This window comes from Podarcis tiliguerta (genome assembly GCF_965153285.1).
Source record: "Podarcis tiliguerta genome assembly, chromosome: 12".
In the NCBI taxonomy this organism is placed as follows: domain Eukaryota; kingdom Metazoa; phylum Chordata; class Lepidosauria; order Squamata; family Lacertidae; genus Podarcis; species Podarcis tiliguerta.
The window spans coordinates 13,273,110-13,291,676 of NC_139545.1; the positions used below are offsets into that span (position 1 = coordinate 13,273,110).

Genomic DNA, 18,567 nt, shown 5'->3' on the forward strand with positions numbered 1-18,567 from the left:
GATTTAAGCTGAGAATTCATTATTTAGGTTGAGTGGTGCTTGAACTTGGGTAATTTAAAAGCATACTTTCCCTTTAAAAAAATATCTCAAAGGCCACCCAATATAAATGTTACATGTATTTTATTTGTTTATAAACTATAGGTTGCTTGTTTGGGGGATTTTTCTTGTTTCATGTTGTTGACTGAATTGCAGTGAATAAGAGACTTTCCACCCATTAGGAGGAAGATTTTGAATGGGGAAGTAATTCCATACTCAGTGCTGCATCTGAATTAACTGAATCCCAGAGGAATTTAGCAGTTGCAGCAACGAGGTGGAGGAAAATAATACAAAGACGGCGAGAGGAAGCTGGCATTACTGAGGTATTTTTCCTGAGGAGTAGTTGGTTTTTTGAAAGTAGCTCTCAGCTTTTTATTTATTGACTGAATGACACTTTGTGGCTGTAAAGAGAGATGCAATTCATTTTTACCTAATTTTTTAAAATTGAAAATATTCCTTTCCTGAACAAAATAAAGTGAATAAAGAATTAAAAAGGTATGTTCTATCACTATATCGTCAAGAGATGTACTTCAGTATAGTAAAACAGCATTCTGACTTACTAACGTTAGGCATTCTAACTTGTTAAACTACCTTTAAAAAATGTGTTGCTAAACTTTCTTTGTGGCATTTTATACGCATGTGTTCATGTGTATTAATATTAATAGCTCTATCTTTGTAGGGCGCATTTCGTGGTTGGAAAGTTATTTTGAATGTTGACCCAGCCAAGGAAGCAGGCTTCAAACGTCTTCTAGAATCAGGTGGAGCAAGGGTATGTATTCTGTTCATTTGCCAGTATTGATGCCACTGGGTGTTGAATTGCTGCTTTCTGCATAAGAACATAGTATCTTAAAATTTCTTATTAGATCAGAATGATGAATTGTTCCAAAGCAAGGAACCGGTTGTGTCACCAGAAACTTTTAGTCCTGTGATGCAACACACATCCATTAAGCGTACTCCAATGTTATTTTTCCATTAATTTCAGTTAAAAGTATTGTAGTGTCTATTGTTCCAGATCCACTTGGGGGCGGGAGGAGAAATCAATCAGTATTTTTGTTTTACAAATAAGTATTATGTAAAAATTGAGCAAATAATTTAGGCAGGTGCGGGGAACCTTCGGCCTTCCTGATGTTGCTGAACTACAATTCCCATCATCACTATCCATGGCCATGCTCACTGGGGCTGATGAGAGTTGTTGTTCAGTAACATCTGGAGGGTTAAAGGGTCATTCACACCTCTCTCCAGCTATTTAAACACAAACGTGTGTGTGTGTGTGTGTGTGTGTGTGTGTGGAGTTATCTATAACGACAATGGTTATTTTACCAACCTTTTTTCTATTTCAATCTCTCCAAGTTCATGTAACTAACAAAATGGCAAGAGATCTTTAAAAAAATATTTGAAATAATAATAAACCAAGACTTAAAGCTAATATACTCAAGATGGGGGGAAATGGAGGTTTGTTTGTGCCAAATTTGCAATTGTATTATATGTACAAACTCATGTATGTATATGAGGGAGGAAATGGAAGAAACCATTGCAGAAAATGAGGTGGGGGAATAGAGCTAATAAAAATAATAATAATTTTCTGGTACTCAGTTGGCTAAATATGTGGGATTGATATGTCTGGTAAGCCCAAATATATTTCCTCCATAATTGCTATTAGATGAGTTACATCCTGATTACTGCTTTAAACTGCTTGTTAAATACAAGGATTTAATAAGAAGGTACGATTGAATTCTCAATTGTTAGAAATACCTGGTATTCTGGAAAGCTGAATATTTTCAAGTAATGGTTGAACACCCTCTTAACAGAACAGGTAGATTTTTTTCTGTATAATTCAGACTAGGGTAGCCACTTGCTAGGTTCTCTGTGGCAAGTAATTTACTCACAGACCCCTCAATTCCACATTCTCTCCTTAGCCATTGGCTCTTTGAGACTGGATACAAGACACTGTGTACACAGGCTCAAAAATAGTTTCGGAAGCTGCATGTGACATGGAGAACTACCACCCTTTGCACTGTGCTGTAATATTGTGCAGTATCAATGGCACTTGTCCAGCCAATTTCCTTCCTAGTATTCTGGGGGAGTGGAAAATATGCTTAGAGATAGGGTAAGGTGTCAGAGGAACAGAGTCATGGGGGCTTAGCCACGTGGAGATGTTGTACAACCACTGCACCCTATTTTGACAATGTAACAGTTAATATGTTTTTAATTTTGCATGCCACTTCCAGGGCCATCCTGGAAGCTGCCAGCAGGGCTGGCGGTTCACCTTCTGAAATTCTGCTGGCAAGGCTAGTTTAAATGTTAATAGTACACATGTACCATATATATAAGTAATTCAGTGTCTCTCTGTTTGAAATTACAGGTGCTGCCTGCTCATTCTGCCTCTGTCTTTAGAGAAGCCACCCATCTTTTTGCTGATTTTAACAAACTGAAGCCAGAGGATTTAAGAGTTAATTTAGGAGAGGCTTCTGCTCATGGAGTGAACTGCCTGAAGCCAGAATACATTGCTGACTATCTTATACAGGTCTGCATGCCAGTAGCACAGTGTGACTTTTGTTACTTTTAAGAAAACTTGCCGCATCTAAAAAATCAAAGCTGTTGCAGCAACTATGCACAGAATTTTGTGTGCCTAGGGCAAGGATTAGGAAACCTGGGGTAATTCCCAGTGGCAGTAGTCAGCATGGCCAATGGTTGGAGGTGATGTGAGTTGTAAATCGGGAACACCAGGAGGACCACAGGTTTCCCATAAGGCCTTTCCCTTTGTATGACCAATAGGAAAGCCGTGTGTGTTGCGGTAGAAAAAGATAGAAAACCTGTTGCCTACCCAAGGCTATGGATTGTGCCTCAGGTGCAGAGATTGTGATGATTATGTTGCTCTTGACCCATTTTCTTCAGCTTAAAACATGACATTTCAAAACAGGTGGATGTTGTCTTTTTCTTTGCCAGAGCTGGTTAGAACAAAAAGCAAAAAGGGCTAGGTCTGCAGACAGGGCAGACTTTAGCCAGTATTCCTGCTGAAATGCTAGGGTAATAAGTAGGGAAAGAGAATGTCTGACAATGAATTCAAGGGTGCGATATTTGAGAGGAAAACTTAAAAGCCGGAAGCATGTGTTCCTATTGTGGGTGGGTGTGCATGTCTTGGTAACAGGCACGCCTTAAGAACGTCCTAGGTAAAGAAATGTGGGACTAGTGATGGTTTGGATCTTTATAAACTAAACTAAACTAAAATCTTATTTTGAAGGAGCAACCACCTCAAATGGAAGGTTATCGTTTGCTGGTATGAAGATAGGCAGCAGCTTCTGGCAGAGAACATGAAACCCGGTTATCTTAGAAGCAGATATCTCCTGAAGAAACACGCCCGATAAAGCAAGTCTGAGTATGTTGATACCTTAAAAATATTTTTTCAAATTTCTATTTATACTTGTTTTCTTTCCACATAAAAAGGTCATTAAATGTTTTTGTAATATTTTGTGTATATTGCTTTTAAAATGAAATTTGGTTGCTCAGAAACTAGACTCCACTGATTTTTGCTGCCAGGGTAAAGTTGGTTCTTTGAATATTTTAAATTTATTCTTTATTTTCTTAGTAGATTTATGTCCCTTTGTGTGGAGCCCAGTCATGCTTCCCCATAGCATATTTTCATCCCTTTTCTGCTGCTTTTGCATTTACTTCTAGAATAAAGGATGTTGGACTTACTGTGAAGGTTAGTTCTGCTCAGCTGGAGGTCAGTGATGGAGGATTCCTCCATTTCTGGAGCCTGGACTTCCAGAACCTTCTACCTGTAGGAGCTCCCTCACTTCTGGAATGTACAGCATTCTTAATAAATTCTAGAAGCCAGGCACTTCAGTATATTGAATGAAATGCAGTATGTTTAATAAGAAGCATAGGAGGGTGCAGAACTTTTCTTAGCCCCTGCCCTATTCAGTCATTATTTGCATTTTGAGGCAACAAGAGACTGCTGGACCATGCCTTTAGCCCCCTGCCCTCATACTTAATAAATAGTAATTTTATTATTTATACCCCACCCATCTGGCTGTGTGGCTTACAGCATATACAAAAAAATTATAAAACACCAGACATTAAATGTTTCCTGATTCTTGTGTTCTTCTGGCTTCCCATGGGCTAAGGGCAATAATCGACAGCAGCAAAAGGGCTGTACTTTAGGTTCCCCATGTAGGTATCTCATTGCTGATTGCAGTAAACAGATGGGAAGCCAGGAGCCATTTGACAGTGAGAGCAAGGCTAAAGGTGTGCCCTGGAAACTGCTTGCTACTCGCAGAGTAATGATTGAAAAAGACTCAGCTAGTGCAACCTGAACAAGTTTTGAGGGGAGGAAATAGCGTATTGTATCCCACTTTCCAAATGTTGCTGGGTAGAATGCTTCTGTTCAGGATTTCAGCTGCTCCATTCCACCACCACCCATTCCTTTTTTTGTGTTCAGTCATCTTGGGTTTATTGGAAGTGAAATCAGCTTTCCCACCTTAATATATTGATTTTCCATTGATTTATTTTGACAGCACTCGCTTCTGTCACCAGGGACATTTTCCCCCTTACCCCCTTTTTTGCTATTCTGCTGGAGAGGAAATGACCTGTTCATACTTTGAGGTTCTTTCTACAAAATTTAAGATCTGTAAGCCACTCTCCCTCCTTCCTATGCAACCATCCAGATTCATTCTGCCAAGCAGGTCCTCTCAACATTCCATGCCATTTATCCTAATTGGACTGTTGGAGGGACTCCCCCCACCCCATAGACTACCTAACCACTGTGAGAACAAGATACTGCATTAGATGGATCTTTGGCCTGATGAACAGGGCTCTTACGTTCTTAAAGGAAAATAGTGTTTCATAGTTCAGAAGTCGCTATGTAGTTAGTATGACCAAGGGGTGTTAAGACACATGTTAACAATGGACAGATCCTTATTTTAAACCAGAGATGGGGGACCTGTGACCTTACCCCCAATGTTGTTAGGATTCTAATTCTCATTAACACTAGAATGATCAACCAGCAAGGGGTGGTAGGAGTGTGTCCCAGGAACACATCGAGGGCCACATGTTCCCCCATCCTGGCTTTAAACATACACTTAAAAACAGTAGATCATACCAGAGGGATAACAAACAGTGTGAACATAAGTTTATTTCATTCAGGGAGTTTACAAAAAAAAATAATGATAATTGATCTTAAGTAATTTCCATGCAAAACCCAAAAACCTTGTTAATACAATTAGAGCTGCACAGTTAATCACATAAAACCAGAAAGGGGATGCATAAAGATTGAAAACTCAACCATGCCTTCTTGCAAAGTCCATTGTTACATGATCCATACATTTAAATAATGTTTTGTAAAGAAGCCTTCTATAGTAGTAGCAAAATACTGTAATGAAAAAGTTGAATAAGGTGACAGAATCAGCCATCAGATGTTGGCCGATTAGTTATATGTTGTGCACTTCTATAGCACCTTCCATCAGGAAAACTCAAAAGCATTTTACAATGAAGTCAGCCTCACAACACCCCTGTGAGGTAGGGAAGCATTATTTTTACAGCCTAGAAAACAGAGGCACAACAAGACTTCCATCCACTCCTATGCCATACTTGCAGCAGACTATGCTTTCATCCTTGCAATGGTTTGGGATCAGATTCTTTTCATTGATGTTCATGGACTTGCCTTTGGCAAGTATGTTAACATTTTAAATCGAAGCAAGTGGTCTATATACCAGCAACGTTTATGGTAATTCATATTCTAATAGAAATGTCAAACTTTTTTTAGTTCTTAAAGTTACTTTATATATATTTAGAAGTAACTAATCTTTCATTTTAGTAACCCCCATTTACCTAATCGCAGCTTGAAGGCTCTGGAGGTTCATATTTGCAGAGATAATACATCATCCTAAAGTATTTCTTCCTATTGTTACTTTCCTCTGAGAACTATTCTACAGATTTGGCAGAATAGGAATGACAGAATTCTAAAGTTCATATTACAGGTTGGGTGCACTTTTCAAATACTCTCCTCTATATGAAGCTTCATATAGGGCCTGGCAACACCCTATATATTTTTGTTTTCTACTTATGGGGAATGTGGAGGATCATTAAAAATACAAGCCACCCACCCCTGCACATAGAGCTGGTATGATTTATTCTTCAGAATTTTCTGAATCCTCTATGAGCAATTCAAGTATTTTTCTGCAGTTCCTTTTTAGTATCTGTGCTGTTTCAGACACATTGAATAAAAATGCAGTTTTATAGCTGCACCAGTGCTTTGGGACAAGATTACCTCAAGGATGAAGTGAATCAATTCCTGGGCACTTTTATGTAGGTATTATGTAAAATAAGGATATTGCTTTCCAGGATAGAATTCTTTTACATGTTGCACCTTTTAGTCTTACTCCCCAGGAAAGTTTCGTTTAATGCTTACTATCAACTTTTCTTTATGTGGGCTCTTTTGAGCTAATAAAACTATACAAAGAAGCCTACTCAATGTGGCATATATTTTTGCACTTGGATTTTTGCCTACCTTGCTTTAAAAACAGCTTCATGAAAACTATCAATTCTGACTCTATAGTTATCTAGGCCTAGGCACAGTTTATCCAAAATAATGCAGATTTTGTTTCACTCTTCTAACATTACTTGCAGCAGTCCACACTTTCAGCTATAACATGGATTATCAGGGATACAGCAGTCTAAGGCCTCGTCACTAAACTTTTCCACATACAAGTCCCACTGAAGTCAAGTATTAAGAGTATATAGAAGACACTGTCTATGCAGACATGGCTTTAACAGTACAGCCTGACAGGTGGTGGTGGGAAGCTGAGGAATGACCCTGCTCACCTGATGCTAACATACTGCATCTCATATCTGAATGGGAGCCTATGCATGTAGAACCCAATACCTCCAAGTCCTTGGAGTAAAAATTGTGCTGTTTGGGCCTATGCAGGTTGGGCAATATGCACATAGTCTCCTATTCAAATGAGACTCCAAATATACAGGTATCAAGCAGATGCACCAGCAGTGCAAGGGCACTCATGACCCCCTAAAGTTTGTGAGCGCTGCTGTTAGAGCCACATCTGCATAAAGCTTGCATTGCAACCACACCATTATAGCATTTGTACAGAAGTGATGCAAAGGCTCTCAGGCACTCCTAATGCTTCCATGGAATGAACACCCAGTCCTCCATAGGATCTCTTTACCATGCATCACAGATGCATTAAAAATGATCCAACCATGTTTGGAATAAAAAGCTCTACCATCAACACATATTTCTTGTTATGCTATCAAAAGTCCAGATTAAAACCCGATTTTATTTAAGCCTGGCTTATTTGACCCTCACATTCCTTTCTTTGCATGAAGTTGGCTTTCAAGTGCTTTACTGAATAGGTTACAACTATTACGCCTGCTTTGAACAAGATGATGTCATGAACATTATAAAGTGTCAATAATGCAGTAATACAACTAAATATTTTTATGACCAATTACAAATATGGTGCACGTTCTGCCAAAAGTCAGTCTTACGTCCATTCACAGAATAGCTACCGGAACACAAATAGAAAATGGATTGCACAAGACAAGGTTTGATTTCAGGGATAGAAATGTTCCTATTTGTGCTCGCTTCGGCAGCACATATACTAGAAATGTTCCTGTTGGGGCGTTTCTGAAATTTAGTGTGTGGCTGCTAGAAACAAAAAGCAGGGCCAGATTCTTCATGCTAATAACTAAAACTTCACCATGAAAGTTTACCAATAACGAACTGGCAACAGATGTCAAGAAAGAACCATTACTCACTTCCAATCTTGATATGCCTAAATTAATCTTCCTTTCCTTTAAGCCTATGGATCATAAACTGTAAAGCAGTTCTGTAACAGGATGTATCCCATCATATAGGTAAAATAGGCATACATAAGGATCCAGCAACTTCACACAGACTGCCTCTATGCATTTCGGCCTACCAAGGAAGTAGGACTACACTTTGTCCTAAAAGCGATTCAGCAGTATGAAAATAACTATATGACATGTTTCTTTGAGCTGTATCTTGGGTTTTGGAAAACATTTGTGACTTAAAGAGACAATTCAGAGGCCTAGTGCTTCAATGGCCTGATTTACATGTCATGTTAAACCATAGTTAAAACTGGTTTATTGTGAATATGCTTTGTTTCCCCTCACATCTGCTGCTGCCAGGAAACAAGCCAGGCCCTTGACTTTTCAAGATGCTTGAACCAATGATTGGGATTAGTTTCCCCAGAAATGCACTCTAAGCAGTAAGTTAAGAATCTTGGTTACTGCTCATTGTTTGCAGAGAAATGGGTAAGAACCGTTGGTGGAGCTTTTCATAATTTTTCAGCATTGTGCACCAGTGTGCTGTACACTCACATTAAACCAGGGTTTGTTTTTAACAGTAGTTGAATGTGAATGTGTACTGGGCCAATGGAATCAAGTTCTTCTATGTGAAATATTTCTCTTTGAGGCTTCAGACTCTAAGGAATGGGCAGCCAACAAGATGCTGCTCCAGCTCCCATCAGTCCCAGCCAGCATGTCCAATGGCTACCCCTGATCTAGGACTTCAGAAGGCTGTCCAACTGGGATTAGTGATTGTAATCAGCGGCTCTGATTACAAAACTCAGCACTTCTAGTTCCTCACCATAGCAAGCAATCAGCTTACTTGCTACTTCCCATTAGTTTGTGGCTTTTCTTAATAGTAGTATATGGGTGAGGTAGACAGTAACCAGACAAAGCTAAACGAATATCACTCTTCATTAGCAACAGCTGCTTTGAAGTCCCAATTCTGTGCACATCTACTCAGAAGTAAGCCACGCTGAGTTCAATGGAACTTACTCCCATGTCATGTATAAAAAACTGCAACCTCGAGTTTCAGCTTCATGATCATTTATCAGCTTTGCCATGCTCAGTTTAAATGACATAGCATCATAACTAAATGTACAGATTCATTAGACTCCAGAAGCCATGTACATTGCCATGTATTATATTTATTAATGTTACAATGTTATCTTGCTTTGTCGACCATGCCCAAGAACTCAAGTGAAGATACAAAGGACAGCTTCATCCTACAGTATATTAAAACTTGATTCATGTGTAGTAACAACCTTCATAAAATGCCAAAGTTGCGATTTTAAGTTTTTGCTATGTCATTAAGTGACATACATATACACATAATCTTTAGCTTTAATACCCTGCCAATGTTTTGTTGGCGAAGAAATACACTTTGAGGAAGATACAACCTAATGGTGTCAGCTGTAGATTTACTTCAGTGATATGGACATCTAGTAGCCTAGCTTTACAAAAGGCAACTATTTAGTAGCGTTTTCTTTCAATTATGCCAAGCAATTCTTTGATCACAAAGCCAATGCAATTCTAGGCAGAGGGGAAAAGTTCGTTACCCAGAACATTAATCATTTCACATCATAGCCAGTCGTCAATTGCAAAGTCACCCCATGTTTATAACTAAAGCTGTTTCCTATGAATGTATTTTACCTACCCATCTCTCAAAGCTGTATGCTCTGAGGATGTCTGAATTCCTGCTCAAGAGTCAAGAAAGCAACAGGACTCTTGAAAAGACACAGTAGCAGCAGCAGCCACATCAAGATTTAGTTGAGAAGAAAATTTAGGGAGGATTACCTTCTGTACCCCAGGTATCTCTTTGGGAGTTGGTTTGAATTCTATTCAAGGTCAGTGTCATACTGTACAGCAAAGCACAAATCTTAGCATATAAGTGTTATTGTACTAGTATCTCTCCAAATGTCACACAGCTGGTCAGAAGACTGATCTTTGACTGAAGTTTTCACTTAATCTTTGGGCAACAGACAAAAAACTGTCATAAGTGCAACACATTTCCAGAATATTTCCATGTTTCAACCAGTAAGAAACCACAACAAATGACATTTTTCACTAGACATATAATTACTTCCATCCTGCAAATACAATAGTGTGTGCGACCAACAGCTGATACTTGCCATAATACATTGTTAAGGTTAAGTATACGGCTTGAATTTTTCAAAAATGAGCTCCACAGACTAGGGGCGCATAGACATTTGTTGGCCATTGAATGCAAATCTACAGAAATCCTAGTCACTTGAAAATAAAGAAAAAATAATGTATGGATAGTCTGCATAATCCATACTGCTACTTGACTATGCTGCAATTTCTCAAGCCAAAAAAAGGCATTTTTAAAAAAAAATAAAAGAGTTTACATAGATGAAACCAGTTAATATACGCAGACTAGTGTCCCTACCTAAGTTTTCTATCTGGATGGATATTTATTTTCTGGAAACCTAAATTGAAACATAACCCAAACAAACAGCTCAACACTACACTGCATATTTTTGAAAGTGGTATATGCTAGAGGTTCCTAGTAAGTTATGGCTACATATGAAAGGATGGAATAATAAATGGGGGCACAGGACAAATTGCTCATTTAAGGTCACTTAAATTTGTCATTTAGAATAAATCAGAACCCAGATGGCTGACTTCTGCAGGATTTCTGAGAGGAATCCAGTAGAGCTGGTTTCGAGTTTCAGATGGCCACTAAAGAGTTGTAACCTTTTCCAGAAGTTGTGATCCACATGGTGTCCACAATGAGTGCAGCAAGTCTGAGGTAGTCAACCCTTACGAAGGCTCAGTATCTGAACATAAAAAAATTTGAAATAACCACTGGCTGCCGATAGCTTTTGCAGAGTAATCAAAACACTGGGGACTCTTGTTCGACCAGTTACATTAATTTCCCTCATATCCAAAAGAAGTGTCAGATGTACCAAATTAAGCATACTTCCATAGAGCAAATCACTTACGTCAAAGAGGTCTGCACTTGTTGCAGTAGATCCAGCAGATATAAGACGGCATGTTCATAATAGGTGGTTTAGTTACCTTAGACTGGAAAGGTATCAAATAACCATTCCTTAATTGTAATGTGTGTACAGCTTTACTGATCCCCAAGCACAGCATATTGGTTGTCTAGCTGAAGTTTAGTTGCCTGGGATTTTGAAACCTCATCCCTACCTCTAGTTTTGTGTTTTACTACTTCAAAGCTCTTCTCCATTTCTTTATCCCTAAGGGAAAATAAATGTAATCAGTAACTGTCTTACACACACTTGCCCCTTAGTAATATTATTTCAATGACACTAGTTTTGGTTGCAAAGTTCCATGGCTAGGGCCACTAACAGAATGGATATATGGCCCAGAACCCAGGGGGCTATTGTAGGCAGAGTCAAGAGCTTCTGCATGTTAAGTGGGATATTTCTTTGAACACAAAGCCTCAATGGCATTAACACAAACTGCTTTCAAAATACCACTAGCAGATTATCTTCTGTTCAAAAAAACAAGTTCAAAGCTATGCTGAAGAGTGTGTTAGTGGTTGAGTTTGCTGAACTGTGGCCATAAACAAACATGCTACTTCACACTCCCAGAGGTTTGAACACTGCAACACCATAACAATTGTAAATATTTTAAAGTAACTGTTCCAAAGCATTGGCCTATATCCAAAAAAACCGTACAACTAGTTCTGCATGCCCAAGAGAGGTTTAAGGAAAGCCTCTTTCGAAATGGGGTGCTCAGGTTTCAAAAACAGTTTGTGATATGGCATTGGGTGTATGTGTGTGTCTGACAATCAAAGAAAAGCATTCCACCAAGCACGCCCAAGGCCTTGGGAGCCCTTAAAGTAGCTCTCAGGATCACAGTCACAATCACAATCTCAGGGTTAGTGAGAGATTGTGATGAATGTCCTGCAAATGCCATCTTTGTTAACATACTTTGTTCCACAGGCAGACAAAATTGCAACAGGGCTTAAGCTGTAGTTTAGCCGAGCAAGTCAACTCTGAGGCATAACATTATTTCTTCTGCTGAGATAAGAAAAGCACTGAAGTCCTGCAAATGGCACACTGAATTTAAGATCCACACAGGACTGTGATTTGTTATGTGGGATTGGCACACATCATGCCTTTCAACATTCTACCACCCAACCCCTCAGAACATTTTCCTGTAAAACAAATTAAAAGCCTCTTGACCAAACTTATGCAGGCAGTGCTCCTAGAATAACATAGCTGCAATTAAAATCCACTTGCTTCTTCTGGTGCAAATAACACCACAAACTTGTTTATGGTCTCAGTGGACAGGTTTATGAAGCTTTGAACCAATGATTAGGGGGGGAAAGAGATTTTAAAGCAGATGTGCAGAGTCCTATTACTATACTTACTTTCTAGTATCTACATGCTTGGCAGTGGACTGCAACGACGGGAATTGTGTATCACTATAAATCTCTGGGGGTCCTTGTGGCACTTTCCTTGTTCTAGTTTCTCTTGCTCCGGGTGGCCTATATACTCCACTGGACTGGACTGGCTCTGGGGCTTCTGCAAATAAGACAAAAAGAGCATTAGAAATAGTCATGTGTAATTAGATTAATATGAAGGACTCTGCTGTTTTTTAACCATCTTGGCATACTTCGATTATTATATGAACCTGTTACAATATTCCAGTTTAATATATTCAGTCTGGATTTAAAAAAATCATCTGGTGTAGCGGAGTGCTGCTAGCAGGCAACCTATTATCAAAGCTAATCTTAAAAACAAAGAATCCCAACTGCTTTTTTCAGGAATAATGATAAATCATGGTTTGTTGTTACATCAATGTTGTCTCTACTTCAACAGATGGGCAGAACCTGAAACTTCTATTTCCAGTTCAGAACAAACTATTGTCTCCCTGCTTTTGCCAAATATGGAAACTGTTACCTTACAGAAATTAGTTCACAAACTGGGATATCAGACACAGTGAGAAATGTGGTTTATTCCAAACTACAAATGGAAACTTCAAATTTCCTCTTTTTTGAGTGAAAAAAGGAAGGCAAGGGGGAAGTATGCGAATCCACCTAAATGTCGTGTGGCGCTGTGTGTGGCAAGACGCTTCCAAGACACTTCCTAGTCTTCCTTTTTTTAATTAGCCACATCAAGAAAATATTTATTAGTATACATCACCATTCAAAAACAGCTCGGCGCCAGTTGTGACTGGCAACCGGCCTTTTTCTACTGGAGATGCCACACTGTCAAGCAAATCACCTGGTCTGCAGGGTAGCATGGCAGCAAAAAAGAAAATGCCAAAACCCCAGGTCCCAAGACCCACAGGGCACCTAGCTTTCCTATGCCAGTTTCTAACACTGGACATAAGGGCATCTTGGCTATGCATGAGAAAAACATATTTGCACATCCTTTTTAAGCAGAGGCAAATACAACTATGTATACTACCAAGGTAAGCAACAGTAATCTTATGTACTGCTTTCAATATCTCCCTGTAATACTATGATTTTCCTCTCAAATGAAGAAAATGTTTAACAAATAGTAACTGTTAGGAATTCTGGCACCTAGGGAGCTTGAATTTTTTAGCTCTTGGTATTAATACTGTACAGCTGGAACAACACCCTACACCTATTGAGCGATGGCTATACCGCATCACACACACTTACTACTTACCCTTGCATTGGTAAACAATGCTTTAATTTTAACAAACCAGATTACTTTCCCTCTCCTTAGTTCTGTCAACTTGTTTCACTTTTTCCATAGAAGACCAACCTTATTAATATGTATGAATCATGCTACATAACACTGAGATGTTTGTATCCTGCAAATAAATTTTGAGAAGCAATGGGAAGCTCAAATAACAGAAAGCCCAATACAAGCCATTTCAATCAATATACCTTTAAAATAAACAGCGAAAAAACCAACAACTCACCAATAATTTCAGCAACAGGTGTCTGTGTAGGAGCAGATCTATTCCAAGGACCTGACAACTTATCCATACCCCCACCTGGTTCTTCACTGTTATCCCTTGGCTCTTCCCTCTTTTCACCATCTTCATCATCTTTTTCACTGAAATAAAAACGAAGGTGAAATACATGTTCATATTTTTCGTAAATCAAGAATGTATGACACCATGCACATTTTGCATATTATGACATTAAGTACAGTTCTCCACCCTGTGTGAATATACAAAAGTATCAACAGAGTCTGGCAATTTAAAAAATGGGCCTGTAGTTAGGAAAGGAGGGACAAAGATTTAGAATTACACAACTCAAGGGATAGCAAAGGCAAATAATTCCAATATAATTCTGCCCATATCTGTTTTAAGAGACATGCTTAAACAGCATATTACCCAGCAAAAGGAAGTGCAGTAGACAACCACAGTTTAGTTCTTTAGGTTTGACAATTACTGAGAAGTGACAGAACACCCATAAACATGTTTAAAGTATTCAAGTGCTTTCTAAGCCATACAAAGCAGCAGAACGTCAAGGAAACATTTTATAAAAGTGGCTAAGACGCACAGATAGATTGCGCTGATCGCTTCAAGCCATTCTGTGGCAAGTCTAGGGATATGACTTTGTTAGTGCCTTTTCTTCAGCTATTAAGCTGTTGTATGTTAGGCTGAAATAACTCATGAGGCTGCAAGTAATATCTCTATCAGTGAGGCACATCCAGAAAGTTGATGAGTACAATTATATTTTAACAAGTGTGTCTTTTTTAGACAGTAATACCTAATTTGCATGGAATGAACTCTTAGACCACTGTAGTCAATTACTTCTTCTTGCTCAAATTCCTTCCACTCATCCTCCTCCTGTAAGAGAGACAAACATGTAGACTCATTATCTGCTCTTAACAGAAGGCAACCAGCACAATAAGCTCTAAAATTATTGTGTAATATAAAAAACAAAAAAAGATATTAAATTGTACAATAGTAAAAAACCCCTCACAGAATGCAAATATTTCTATTTATTTGCAATGAAGTAAACTGCCTACTTTAGGAGCACATAATACATTTCAAGTTTCCAGAGAATTTCACATACATTTCTTATTTGTAATTAATATACATGATTACCTCAATTCTAACAAATTAGCTTAAGCTAGTAAAGAAGAGTGCATATAACTTGTGTTTCTGCCTAAGCATTTTGTTTTTATTATCCAACCTGGCCCTATTGGAATAGACTTTAATAACACTTTGTACTTATTTCCTAATATATTCAAGCCTCTTCATGGCAGGCATGATTACAGTGTACGATGTGTGCAAGTGTGGGTTCATACACTAGTGAAGTTTCCCCATGATGCAGTGGAATCCTTGAGTCTACAGGAAATAGTTTGGATCCAAAGACCCCACAGTTCAGCTTGATCAAGAGGTGGTGGGAAAATGGGCTCTTCTTGGCTCTCTGGAGTTAGCTTTTTGAGGACTAGAGATAGTGGAGAGAAAATTGGCAACAGCACCCTCTCATGCAAGTGGAAGGGCTTTCCACTTTGGATCCATGCCACTGTCTTCCTTTAAATTTCTGCCATCTATTAAGCAGAGGATTAAATTTCAGATGGAAAGTTATTATCTACGGCCAACAGATCTTACCCAAGAAGAAAATACTGATCTGAAAAGTATTTGCTAACAGGAGATCTACACTCTTATCTTCCAAAAAAAAATGAGACACAGATGGACAGCATTCTAGACTGGTAACTTGTAGTCCATCAAAGCAACACTCTTTCAGTAGATGGGTCCATCTTTTATTACCTATACAATGGTACCTCAGGTTAAGTAATTAATTCGTTCCAGAGGTCCGTTCTTAACCTGAAACTGTTCTTAACCTGAAGCACCACTTTAGCTAATGGGGCCTCCTGCGGCCGCTGCGCCGCCGGAGCACGATTTCTGTTCTCATCCTGAAGCAAAGTTCTTAACCTGAGGTAATATTTCTGGGTTAGCGGAGTCTGTAACCTGAAGCGTATGTAACCCGAGGCACCACTGTATACTCATACCAATTATTCTTATAGTGCTCATGCTTATGTAGCCAAAGCAGCACCATCAAAGCACATTGGCAGATCAGAGTAACTTTGATGTATGGGTATGTACCAAAAAATCTATAGGGAAAAACAGGTGGACCCCAAAGAAGCACCCTGAGTTGCACAGAACATTGTGAGAGAAGGTAAAGAACCTAACAGCAGCTTCCCATTAGAACATATTGCAACTTTTTGGGGGTGGGGGTTTAGCCTAGAGAAAAGGCACATGAGGTGACATGGTGTAAATCTGAAAAACTGTGCATGGCATGGACAATTTTCCCCTCTCTGGAAACTCTTGGACATCCAATGAAGCTGAATTAGGGACAGATAAAGTATTCCTTCATGCAGTGTATAGTATAAACTAACTTGTTCCCACAGGAGGCAGTGATGGCCACCAACTTAGATAGCTTAAATAAGGATTGGACCAATTAAAAGAGAATAAGGCTAGCAATGGCTACTAGCTGCGATTGCTCTGCCTCCATTGTTGGAGGCAAGAATGCTTCTGAACACCAGTTGCTGGAAGCCACAGGAGGAAAGTGCTCTTGTGCTTGGATCCTGCTTGCTGGTTTCCTATAGGAACCTGGTTGGTCAGTTTGAGAACAGTATGCTGGACTAGATGGGTCTTTGTCCTGATTTAGCAGGCTCTTCTAAAGAGGTGGAATAGAATAGAGTGGCTTGAACAGGAGACAAGACACACACACACACATATATATTAAAGGACAGAAAGAAGCATCTGATTGCTTGGAGAGGCCTCCTGGTTCACACGGAAAATCTATTTTTCAGTGTCCCCAGGGACAGAAGACAGCTGCTCAGTGTTGGGGGAGAAGGGATTGAAAGAGACCAAAAAATAAATAAATTCCGTACCACAGCATTTTGTTGCAGGCCCACCTATGGCTCCCTAATGTGGATTTCTCACCAAACTTATTCCCTCAACTTAAAAAAATCATTGCAATGTTGTCCAAACATTTGATCTAGAATCACTGCATTAGGTTAAGAACAGCCTGCTGAGTCAGGCCAATGGGCTGTATAGTCCAGCATCCTATTCTCACAGTGGCCACCCAACCACAAGAGGATGAGCCTCAATGTGACAACGGCCAAATGTAGAATTAGATTTATAGATATATATAAATCTGCCCTGTCCTTGAGCTTTATAAAAACTGCAGTGTCTCAAATATTGAAAGCTACTGACCAGATAAAACAAGAAAGCAGCATTGTGTGCAAAAACCTCATGTGCCAGTGAGAGCTGTTTAATCCATGTTACACAGCTCCAATGCAACTGAATGAAGTACTTCGGGAACCATTTTTGAAAGGCAGTGAAAAGCCCCGGAAGAAGTTGCATTACCATTTACTTCTACGGCTGAAGGTAAGCACTCAGTGGCACGACTGGACGATTACACAGGAAAAAAAATTATCCCTGCCTGCCAGCATGAAGGCACAGCTCAAGGGAGAGAGCCACGGCCTCAGTTACTACGGACATGCCTCAAATGAACAGAGGCCGCTGGGAACAAAGCAGTTTATGCAAACTCCGGCGCCGTTACAAAAGAGCTAGAACATGCCGGGGGTTGCGTGGGTGGGGGCGCAAGACGACTATTTCAAGCCCATTGATTTGGCTTCCACATCGGGTATCTACTTATCGCTAAGTACGAGAGTCCTAAACTCTGCCCTCGTTCCCACCCCATCCGCCGGGAGGGTTAAGGAGTGACCGATGGGTGCGACTTCCACGCGCCCCACGCCAAGGCCACGGCGGCCGGGCTGACCCCGCGAAGGCGCCCTCTGCTGACAGGAAGTCACCAACGCCCACAGGAAGCCGATAATTCCCTACTTCTCTCTCTCTCTCACCGCCATCCCCTCCCCCCCCACGCCGCCCCATGACTGGTCATGCTGGAACCCACCCGGCTCAGACCCGCACCCGCCGCCCTGCCTGCTCACCTTAATCCCCCCCTTCGTCGCGGCGGCGTTGGCATTGGAGGCCGTCCCGGAGCCGCCCTCGCCCTGCCGGCTCCCCCCGCCCCCACCCCCGCCAGAAGCGTTGGCAGGGGCGTTGTGCGAGGCACCCGAGGAGGCGGCCGTTGCCGAGGCGGCCCCCCGGCTGCTCTTCTCTTTCCGCTTCTTCTTGTCCCGCTTCGCGAAAAAATCGTCCAAGCTCCTTTCCTCAGTCTCGGCCATGGCGGCGGCAGAAGCGGCGGCTCCTCCTCGCGCTCCGGTTCAAACCGGTTGTGGCTGACGGGACGTGTCTTCCTCGCGCCTGACGGCTGTTGGGCGCCTACCAAGCCGACGCGCTGCGCCGGGGGCGGGGGAGTGAGCGAGGGAAGGCGAGCGGGCGGGCGACCCCCTCACAGGTGCCCACCAACAGCAGCCCTCACGTGCGCCTCAACGGGGGTGGCAGTCGCTCGCCCCTTCCGCGGGAGGTAAATGGTACAGTCCTTAAACCGCCAGCTGCCCGCGCGCCGGACGCCTCTCTCTCTCCCCTCAGCTCACGCGGCGGCGGCGGCGGCTTCCGCTCTCCACGTTGGTGGCCGCCGCTTGACACAGCCAAAGGAAAAGTGGGGGCGAGGGAAGATCGGAGGGGGGGCGGAGCCAAGCGGCAGGAGCTTTTTCTAACGTGGCACCTTATTGGGCATGGCGGCGCAGAGGCGGGAGGCCGCGCGCGCCTCCTTCCGCCGGGGCCAACCCGCCCAAAGGGAACAAACGGCCCGGGAGCCAATGAGAGGCAAAGGAGGCCTGGGTGACGAGCTTTGGGTGC

General features: G+C 41.1%; 2 protein-coding genes across 3 annotated transcripts in view; one reads left to right on the forward strand and one right to left on the reverse strand.

Annotated features, from left to right (window-relative positions):
- Nucleotides 1-3,546, forward strand: part of TOPBP1 (DNA topoisomerase II binding protein 1) — a 28,869-nt gene extending 25,323 nt beyond the window's left edge. The window contains exons 25-28 of the mRNA XM_083404647.1: nucleotides 219-359; nucleotides 716-805; nucleotides 2,399-2,560; nucleotides 3,278-3,546. Coding sequence (XP_083260773.1) covers nucleotides 219-359; nucleotides 716-805; nucleotides 2,399-2,560; nucleotides 3,278-3,319 — 435 coding nt within the window. The 3' untranslated portion in view covers nucleotides 3,320-3,546. The remainder of the gene's footprint in view (nucleotides 1-218; nucleotides 360-715; nucleotides 806-2,398; nucleotides 2,561-3,277) is intronic.
- Nucleotides 3,547-5,145: 1,599 nt separating this feature from the next.
- Nucleotides 5,146-18,524, reverse strand: CDV3 (CDV3 homolog). Of its 2 annotated transcripts, none has more exons than XM_083405200.1 (5): nucleotides 17,754-18,524; nucleotides 14,552-14,631; nucleotides 13,753-13,889; nucleotides 12,227-12,380; nucleotides 5,146-10,661 (listed from the first exon to the last, which is right to left on the reverse strand). In XM_083405200.1, the coding sequence occupies exons 1-5, from the start codon at nucleotides 17,988-17,990 to the stop codon at nucleotides 10,655-10,657; spliced, it is 615 nt and encodes a 204-aa protein (XP_083261326.1). In that variant the 5' UTR covers nucleotides 17,991-18,524; the 3' UTR covers nucleotides 5,146-10,654. The 2 variants fall into 2 exon arrangements, with proteins under 2 accessions (XP_083261326.1, XP_083261325.1); XM_083405199.1 differs by having other exon boundaries at nucleotides 5,146-11,084.
- Nucleotides 18,525-18,567: the final 43 nt, after the last annotated feature.